Source organism: Atta colombica, unplaced genomic scaffold (genome assembly GCF_001594045.1).
Source record: "Atta colombica isolate Treedump-2 unplaced genomic scaffold, Acol1.0 scaffold153, whole genome shotgun sequence".
NCBI lineage: Eukaryota > Metazoa > Arthropoda > Insecta > Hymenoptera > Formicidae > Atta > Atta colombica.
This window is the reverse complement of record NW_017259243.1, coordinates 476,583-486,368: the sequence shown is the minus strand read 5'-3', so window position 1 is coordinate 486,368 and position 9,786 is coordinate 476,583. Positions and strand designations below refer to the sequence as shown.

Here is a 9,786-nt window from a genome sequence, read left to right as displayed (position 1 = left end):
AAAACAAAATTATACATAAATTATTTATATCACCACATATGGAAAAATATATGTATATAAATACTGAAGATTGTTAAAAGAATTGTAAACAATGTAAATCCAACTAGTAGTCCTTTCATTTTGGAACATCATCTATAATTTATATATAATTTTGTCCTAAACTTTTTCTTATTATCAATCTAATGCATAAGATTAAATTAAATTAAGTTCTTTACATAATTCTTTTTTAATTCTAATCTCATTCTTTGTTGAAAGAATATTCTAAAATATTTATATATTCAAAATATTTAAATATTATGAATATTATATAATATAGATTCATAATATCTAAATAAACATTGTGATTTACATTATGAAAATACGTACTCATACAGCAACTAAAAATATAAACAAAAATATTTTCAATATCCGTAATAATCTAAATTTTATGTAAATTTGGGAGTTATTGATGTATTTATTGTGTGGGTGGCTGATAACCGTAACCTCCATATTGATTAGGAGGAGGAGGTCCTTGTGGTCCAGGTGGAGGAGGCATATGGCCACCAGGTGGTCGTGGTGGATATTGTGGATATCCTTGTCCTGCAGGCGGTGGAGGATAACTTTGAGGAGGATATTGAGGATGCCCATAATGTTGTCCCCCTTGTGGTGGATGAGGACTATAAATCTGCAATTCAGAATGCTCTCAATAAGTTTCAATTTATGTTAATAATAAATTTATATGTTTTATCTTCTTCCACATATATTACAATTTTTCATAGATATTTCAAACATAAAAAATTTAAGACAGAGAAGATAGTGTTCTTATTCTACATAAAAAATTGTATAAGATTATAAAAACTATAAAATTTTACACACACACACACACACACACACACACACACACACACACACACACACACACACAATTGCCATGAAACATAAATTCAAATCATAAACTAATCGTCTATATCAATATAGTCATGTTACTCGAACAATACCTGTGGTTGTCCTCCTGGAGTCGGTGGAACATATGTTTGTGTAGTAGTCGGCCCATAGGCAGGTTGTTGTTGAGGGCCTGGTGGTGGAGCAGGACCTTGTGGTGGACCAGATGGAGGTTGAAATCCACTCGGAGCTGGACTCTGAGACGGTTGCTGTTGCGTCTGCGGAGCTGTTTGCGACTGTTGCTGAGATTGTTGCGGTGGCTGGTGCGGTGATTGATGCGGTGGTTGATGGGATGACTGATGAGTTGGTTGGTGAGGTGGTTGATGCGGAGTGTGCGGTGGTTGATGTGGTGATTGAGTGTGCGGTGGGGGTGGATGCGGGGGATGCGACGTTGGATGTGGTGTTTGATGAACGGGATATCCAGAAGGTGTTGGTGGCACCGGGGGTGCATAGCTTCCACCTTGCGATGTTGGTGGCGGACCGCTATTCGGCGGATATGTCTGCGTCGAGGCAGATGGTGTGCTTGTTGGCTGACTGCTTTGGGCATAAGTATTGCTGCTCGCAGAGGAGGTGCTAAATGGCGGAGATGTAGAGGCGGGACCGTACTGCGTCGCGCCAGGACCTGGACTTGGTTGGCTAACATAATTGGGTTGCGGACCCGCGTTTTGCTGCGACCCAGGTTGTGGAGGTTGAGTCGCATTAGTTGTCGGAGGTGGTGGATAATTTTGCGGTGGGACATTGTTCGCATATGTCTGTGAGGAAGGAGGAGGATAACTTCCAGGTTGTCCAGCAGCGTATGCGTTTTGAGGTGGCGCTTGGGACGGAGGCTGCTGATAATTTGGTTGTGGACTAGGACTGCCGTATTGTCCTGGTTGTTGTTGTTGACTACCTGATGAGAAATTCTGTTGTGAGGCATTTGAAGGTGGATAACCTTGTTGGTTTGGCGGCGGTGGTCCATATCCTGAAAGTGGCTGAGCTGTGCCTGGTGGTGGATAACCACCTGGTTGTGGACCATAACTGTTTACTGTAGTTGGAGGACCATAATTTGGCTGCGTTGCTGCATTATATCCTTGCTGTTGAGAAGCGTTTGGCGGTCCATATTGATTTGGTTGACCCGGAGTGTATGCAGATCCTTGTGGACCTTGGTAGTTTGAGCCAGGATTTTGACCAGTGTATTGAGCAGGATAACCTTGTTGAGAAGGTTGCTGAGGATAACCTTGTGGACCTCTATATTGTTGTGGACCTGGTGCAGTTGGAGGTCCTATAAATATTAAAAGATTAAAATGTCTAATAATCTGTAGAGTTAATAAAGTTATAATTATGCTTCAGATTTTTTTAAATTGACATATAATTATAATTTAATATAAATTTAGAATAAGATTTCTCTCAATAGAAAATTCAAATTGGAATATAACATACTATTTATGGTAGGTCCTTGGCCAGGCATTACAGGCCCACGATAACCTTGTGCCATTGGTTGGCCTTGATTAAACGTCGACATTGGCATTGTTGGCTGCGTATTTGGTGGCATTTCTCCTCCAGGACCAGTTGCACCACCTGGACCACTTGGAAGTCCTTGTGGATTCATCATACCATGTTGAGGACCATTAGGAATACCTTGAGGTAGCTTGAAACCAAAAGATAGTTAATTTAATTTTGCAATTCTTTATAAAAATTTTATTCAACTTAACAGTTTTTGTTGAATTAAATGTATTTTATTATGTTTTATGTTGTTTATTCTATTGAATCTGCTACTTACAGGTAATAAAGTCTGAAGATTCTGGTTTACATCAGCGATAGATGCTAAATATACCAAGTTGCGATGTAGCATTTGCTGATACCTGAAAGTTAAAATTAATAAGTTTATAAATTGACTTAACAAAAGTTATTAAACAATCCTCTTAGATATATACTTGACATTTGATATATATAACTGAAAAATAATTTGATATGAGATTAAGACTGTCATCTCAATAATAAAAAAAAAAATTTTTTTTAATTCTTGCTACACAATATTATTTCATAAGAAACATTTCTTAATGGACTCGAAAAGGAGACACATAATACACGTTGAAATATTAAGAAACAAAATCATTGCTGAATCACTTACTGTACACATTCCTGTGCTTTGCCCTTGTTTTGATATTCTTGAATCATTTGTATAAGCTGGCTATTCTCATCAAGCATCTAAAAAAACATGATAAACGCATACATGTACAGTTATACTTACAATTTTAAACATGTTCCATGTTTCAGCTTTCAATTATAAATGGTGTAGTAGTAAAAGCCAATTTTTTTTGCAAACTGCTTTACCTTTTGTATCTGGGCAGGATTTGGAGGTGGCCTGCCGCGTTGTGCGAAGGTCACGGACATTTTCGAAGCGACAACTCACGAATCGTCTCGACGTTAAAGAACTTTCACCGAGAAAGACCGGTAATCGAGGAGAGTAATCTTCCGTCACGTCGCGCTATTGCGAAGAGCTACCTGGAAATATCTCAAAGGAGCGCGATACGTCCATCTTCGTCGTATTTCCCAAATATATTCCCGCAGTCCGAAGCACGAGATTATTCGCGCGGGACCGACGGGAACGTCGCAGAAATCTTTTTTTCAAACTCAATCCGCTTGTTATGTACACACGAGATATATATAAATATGTATGTATATGTATATATGTACGCTAACACAAACTAGTCGTGCGTATTAGTACGTATAACGTATTTTTGTCGTAACGTAGCTGACGCGTGTGGCAATTATCGTCAATTACCTCGTGAAGTGTATGCAGTTTCGGAGTTAGATAAGACGAGAGATTGGATAGTACGCGAGAGAAATAGAAGGCTTGGGAGAGCAACGCCACTAACGGCACATATCCGAGCTTGTACCTTTGGTTCCTTTGATATTAAGGTACATTTCCACGAGCCTTTCAAGCCAACTGTTTCAATAATCAATGACAAAAAGAATCAAAATTGATTAATTGATATTTGTCAATTTTGATCATATGATATATTTGTCTATTTTTAAATGCAAAATTTTTAGGAATTTCAAGTAACGTGAACAGACCCTGATGTGCCAAATAACAAACTGTTGGAGATCTTGCTGCTAGAAAATTGGTAACAAATTAAAAAGAAAGAGATAAAAGATAGACTGAAACATAACTCGATGAATGTGTAATTGTATAAAGAAATTGCTTTATCATTGTTTATTACGTTGATTAACGTTGATGTAAGAATATCGCATGCAAATGGCTTCAACGAAAGTAAGTAAATTAATTTTTATCTCATTATTGGCAGAAAATATTGTCATATTTATATGTTTCTGCAGATTGAATTTGCGGTACATATGACATGCGAGAAATGCGTTAATGCAATTTCTAAGAGTATAGCAGATCTGGAGGACATTCGAAATGTTGATATATCATTAGAATGTGGCACTGTCACTCTTGAAACAAATCTATCTTATTCCATCATACAGGAAAGAATCGAAAGAACTGGAAGACAGGCAGTGTTGAAGGGATACGGAGGTTTAAATAATTTTTTTTACGTTTTTTATATATATGTATATATATAAAATGTATTATCTGATATTATAACAATTTTTTCTGTTTCATTCACGATTTCTGAAAGCATAAGATGTTTTTAAGATTGTCAAAGATAAAAAAGAAATATTTTATTGAAAAAGACAATTTAAAAACTTGTTTTGAATGTTTTTATATTCTATATTTTATATATGCATTAAATATATGCATATATATATTCAATATGTATAGAATGAAGTATAGAAATATGAAAAGTAGGAACAAAGAGATTTAATATATGTCTATTTAAACTCATATGTATATGTGAATCTCAGATATTAACATATATTAATTATTAGATACTTATCTTTTACAGATGGATCAAGTGCTGTGGTGATGTTGAGTGGAAATTCAGGATATAGCATAGGTAATCTGATCAGAGGGGTTATAAGATTTGCAGAAACTTCAGAGGGATGTATCATAGATGGTACAATTGATGGTTTGACCCCTGGTGAGCATGGTATGCATGTACATGAATGCGGTGATATATCTAATGGCTGTGAAAGGTAAAAAAATTTGCAAAAGTAAGTACTTGGATTGACATTTTGAATAAATTGTATTTTTATTACAGCGTAGGCGAACACTTTAATCCAAATAATTCACCACACGGTAGCCCTGAAAACGATTTGTCCAAAAGGGTAAATTTAAACAATCAAATTCTTGCTGTGTAAACATTTTGTACTCATTTAGTGTAAACATGGGTCATTGATGTCCAGCATGTTTTTTTTTAGTGGATTAAATGATTTTAAAAAATATTAAAAAGTAGTTTCGTGTAATTTCCTTAACTATTCTAAATGAAGATGATTATTTGTTTAAATATTTTGGGCGCGTACTCACTTATTTTCAAAATATTTATAATTGTCTGGACTGAAAAATTACCCCCGTTTGCACGGTAAGGATTAAATTTTATAGTATTTTAACAATTTTATTATTTGCCATTACAGCATGTTGGTGATCTTGGCAATATCCTAGCTGACACTTCTGGCAGAGCTGCTTTTCGGAAGATAGACAAGTTTCTTAAGATACCTGACATCATTGGCAGATCTCTCATTATTACTAAGGATCCAGATGATCTTGGAAGAGGTAATAGTCCAGAGTCCAAGATAAATGGAAATAGCGGAGCTAGGTACGAAATGACTCTTATTGTCAAAGTTTATGATAATTATTTATTATTTTACATTATAAATTTTTCTTCAGATTGGCTTGCGGTATTATAGCTAGATCATCCGGATTGTTTCAAAATACAAAGAAGATCTGCGCATGCGACGGCCTCACTATATGGGACGAGAGAGATCGGGCGCTTGTGAACCATGGTACAAAAAGTACAGAAAATGAGAAAATATGCACGTTAATTTGAAAGTTTGAAATTTATGATATTTATCTAGCTACAACATTTATTGTGATTTATTGTACAATATTCATTATTAGAATTTTTTTATTTATTTATAAGGAAAAAAAGAAAAGATGAAAAAAAAATTTTTTTTAAATCTTTTATATTTTTTTATTTAATTAAGTGAGAATTGGTGAGAATTAGAACTTCTTATAATAATCAATATAATCTTATATCATTATATGTATCAATTTCGTGAACAAATAATTTGATTATATAAAGTAATTTATACAATACTTTTTTTTCAGCAAATTTATAACTAACATGAAGACAATGCGATTGATCTAACAAAGAATGCATTCCACGTTTAAGAAAACTTACGTTAAAAAAGAAATATACTGTTTTAGCTTTTTGGCAAAATAAAAAATATATAAATATATCTCTAGTCTCTCTATATGTATATATGTACAGATTTCTACTAAATTAATTATATCATTTGTTGCGTCTTTGTCATTGTTGCTAGTTTTGTATCTAACATACACACTACCTCTCAAAAAGTTTGGGATCGTAATTTTTAGTTTATACCGTAATTTTATACGAAACCATAATTCTTTACATATAATTATATTCTCTTTACATATAATTATGTTATTTTGAAAATAATTATTTTATTTTTGAATGTACACTATTAAAATAAAATTTGTTATTGGAACAGTATGTTGTACATTTTTGTACATTTATAATATTAATAAATAAAATTGATGAAATTTTCTTTTCAAAGTTTAGAAATGCTCTAACTTTTGGGCAACAGTGAGTATCTTTCAACAAACACAAATAAGAGTAATATTAATATATATATAATAGGCCATTGTCTGCTGAGGATAGGACCATTCCTCTTGATTTAAAAGCATTACCCAATTAGCGCACAGAAAACTACCAACAGTTGAAAAATAAATGCTGACGCAGCCCACGATGACCAGTGGCCTAATTTCCACCGAGGATTTAATCCGGATCAGAATAAGAACCAATCAATTACAGTCGAGCATTCCCCTATTGTTTGACTGTGACAGAGGACTATGTTCGACTCGGTAGAAATTAGGCCAGGCAATTGATTGTGGATTTGGAGAAGAGGTGAAAATTACAAGTAAGCAAAGATTACTAGATATTGACCAATTAAATTATGAATACTCTAGTGAATTTGCTCACTTTGATAATTAATCCCTAGATACTCAGAGTTGTCAGAGTCAAGTTTTGGAACGCACCCCAGTGGATTACCACCGGACGAGCATATCCTTGTTTTTATCAATCTTTATATCATGTCTTGACTTTTCTACTTTTTCTCGTAAAAGTTTTCTCTCATAAAATTAGATTCAATCATAAATAGACAGAAGCAGGAGCCATTAAGCAAGAAGAAGAAGAATCATAAATAGACTCAAATAAACACATTGTAAGTAATAAGTGAAAATAAGGGAGCTAATTACATAAAGTATTAAAAAAGAGTTTTGGGAAATGTTAAAAATATCAATGTTTATTATCTTATAGAAACTCATTGAATAAAGTTTTTATTTATAGCTTTTCCTGAAGAAAATTAACTTTTAGAATGGGTATCCCTGGTCTAACAACGTATATATCGAATGATTCAGAGCGTTATCTCGAATATTACGCTTTACATGACAGTTATTTAGTAATTGACGGCAACAGTGTGTGTTGTCAATTGTATACTTGGTATGCGAGATGCAATTGTGCTTTTGGTGGTGATTATGACAAGTATGCGCAAAGTGTGAGGGATTTTTTTGATAAACTCCTAAAATGCAACGTTACTCCACTGGTTTTGATTGATGGTGGTTGTGAAGACAAGAAGCTGAAAACAGTTATATCTCGAACTAAACAGAAGATTGAGATTGCATCAAATTATACTTTATCTTCTCAGCATCGGACCAAATTTCTTCCTCTACTTATGAGAGAGGTCTTCAAAGATATCATGAAAGAAAAAGGTATTAGATATGCGCAGTGTATATTTGAAGCAGACAATACAATAGCTGCGATAGCACGCATTCTCAATTGTCCTGTATTGAGTTATGATTCTGACTTCTATATTTATGGATCATTATACATACCATTCAATACATTGGAAACTGACATAGTGCCTAACCCAGCAGGCAGAGGTTACATAAAACGCTGCAAAATTTATTATGTTGATAAACTTTTCCAGATTTATTATGGATTAAACCAGTCTTTATTGCCCTTAGCAGCAGTATTATTAGGAAATGATTATGTGAAGCAGCATATGTTTAAAAACTTTTTTCATCATCTGCCACGATCAAGAAGGAGGAGATGTAACAATGAACAACAACGACGTATAGACATGACATTTGATTGGCTACGAAGACGCAGTTTAAATGAAGCTGTTATAGGAATACTAAGGAGATTACGAAAACAAGAACGCAAACATGTTTTACATACCATAGAAACGGTAATAAATAGTTATATCAATGCACCATTGAGTGTGTTATATACACTAAATATTCCTGCAGAAATCTTTTCGAGGGTAAATATGCAGAATACATCCAAGATTTATAAGTTTGAAGGTGATATATATAATTTGACATTTATTGACGAAAGAACAAATGATACAGAATTAAGTGATGGGGAGGAAATAGAAGATAGAGAAATAACAAACATACTTGAAGAAAAGAAGTTGATTTCTAATGAGTCTTTGGTTGACAATTTACCTCAGTGGTTTATTAATGAATTTAAACAAAGTAGATTTCCTTCCTATTTTATAGATTTAATAATAAGGAAGTTGTATGTTTGTCCTGCACAAATTGAAGATTCTTCCTGCATCTCATCTATTGCTATAAGTTCAAAAATTATAAGTGTTATTTATGGATTACTGATATCAGGAGTTCAGGGAAGGAAATTCAATATGGAATATATTACCAGAGACGAAAATAAGAAAATAAAGCGTTATCAATTGGAATATAGTGACAATATATTTGGTTGTAAACTACCTTCTTTACTCAATTTAAGAGAAATATCCATTGTCATCAGAAGAGAAATTTTAAATACCACTTTGACAATCTTTAATGCAAAATATATGAATGAAATTCCATCAATTTGGATGTTGTATATTGCCACCATGAAGTATTGGATTGATCAACAAGAGGAACCATCTAAATTCAATTGTCATGTATACTCTTTATTATTTGCTTTGTTATTTAACTTAATAGATTGTAATATAGGCTTTTATAGAATCTTAAACAAATTTTATCAGAGATTTAATAGAATTGTAGACAATATTCGACACGAAAGAAGAATGAGAAATTATCGACCACAGTATTCAATTGATGCTACACTTGCAGATGCCATTCGCGAAGTTGATGCTAACGACTGCTTAATTGCAGCTCCATTCTTTATATCTAATTTTGAAATAGATCAGAAACTGCATTTGCAACCGAAAAAATTTAATATCACAATTGTTCATGGTTTTGCAGAGTTTCAAAATTGTTTGAGGCATAGCATGAACTTAAATGCATTATTGGGATATCCTTATGAACCAACTAGAGTTGCTAGTGTGTTCAATGGTACATTATTGTATAATTTATGTAACAATTTTAAAAAACGTGACAATGTTGAAGTTTATATTAATTTAATTTTGCAAGATTCCCCGAGTTTATCGCGTCTATTTAACATACTTTTATTAAAAGTCAAACCTTTGTTTAATACTACACTAGAAAATAAAGCCGATAAATATAAGAAGCAAAAAGTAAAAAGATATGAAAAAAGATATGAAAAAAAGAAATGTATTTCACACGAAGAAAATCATGACGAAGAAAATCCACCACAAGAAAGCACCAGCGAAGAATTTTACGATGTAAACAATTCATTTTCTGTACTTGGTACCACACAGCATTAGGCCTTTTATTGTATCATAATTAAATTGCGTAATTGTGTCTCTACCATT

At 33.4% G+C, this 9,786-nt stretch overlaps 2 protein-coding genes across 4 annotated transcripts; one reads left to right on the top strand and one right to left on the bottom strand.

The window, feature by feature from the left end:
- Positions 1-441: 441 nt before the first annotated feature.
- On the bottom strand, positions 442-3,487 carry LOC108685514 (extensin). The gene is made up of 6 exons (XM_018190338.1): positions 3,235-3,487; positions 3,032-3,108; positions 2,681-2,762; positions 2,341-2,548; positions 978-2,182; positions 442-664 (listed from the first exon to the last, which is right to left on the bottom strand). The coding sequence occupies exons 1-6, from the start codon at positions 3,292-3,294 to the stop codon at positions 455-457; spliced, it is 1,842 nt and encodes a 613-aa protein (XP_018045827.1). The 5' UTR covers positions 3,295-3,487; the 3' UTR covers positions 442-454.
- A 266-nt stretch (positions 3,488-3,753) lies between these two features.
- Positions 3,754-9,738, top strand: LOC108685515 (copper chaperone for superoxide dismutase-like). 3 transcript variants are annotated; one of them, XM_018190341.1, is made up of 8 exons: positions 3,754-3,822; positions 3,955-4,174; positions 4,240-4,438; positions 4,809-4,998; positions 5,064-5,130; positions 5,437-5,618; positions 5,690-5,805; positions 7,466-9,738. In XM_018190341.1, the coding sequence occupies exons 2-8, from the start codon at positions 4,154-4,156 to the stop codon at positions 9,736-9,738; spliced, it is 3,048 nt and encodes a 1,015-aa protein (XP_018045830.1). In that variant the 5' UTR covers positions 3,754-3,822; positions 3,955-4,153. The 3 variants fall into 3 exon arrangements, with proteins under 3 accessions (XP_018045830.1, XP_018045829.1, XP_018045828.1); XM_018190340.1 differs by lacking the exon at positions 7,466-9,738 and adding an exon at positions 6,131-6,189; XM_018190339.1 differs by lacking the exon at positions 7,466-9,738 and adding an exon at positions 6,131-6,188 and having other exon boundaries at positions 5,690-5,814.
- The last annotated feature ends 48 nt before the right edge of the window (positions 9,739-9,786 follow it).

Bases quoted from the DNA above. Each gene is read 5' to 3' on its own strand.
- LOC108685514 (XM_018190338.1), bottom strand. From the start codon at position 3,294: ATGTCCGTGACCTTCGCACAACGCGGCAGGCCACCTCCAAATCCTGCC. The intron at 3,109-3,234 runs GTAAAGCAGTTT...ATGTTTTTTTAG, and splicing joins ATCCTGCCCAGATACAAAAG to ATGCTTGATGAGAATAGCCA. The intron at 2,763-3,031 runs GTAAGTGATTCA...TTTAACTTTCAG, and splicing joins AAAGCACAGGAATGTGTACA to GTATCAGCAAATGCTACATC.
- LOC108685515 (XM_018190341.1), top strand. From the start codon at position 4,154: ATGCAAATGGCTTCAACGAAA. The intron at 5,131-5,436 runs GTAAATTTAAAC...TTGCCATTACAG, and splicing joins AAAACGATTTGTCCAAAAGG to CATGTTGGTGATCTTGGCAA. The intron at 5,619-5,689 runs GTACGAAATGAC...ATTTTTCTTCAG, and splicing joins AATGGAAATAGCGGAGCTAG to ATTGGCTTGCGGTATTATAG.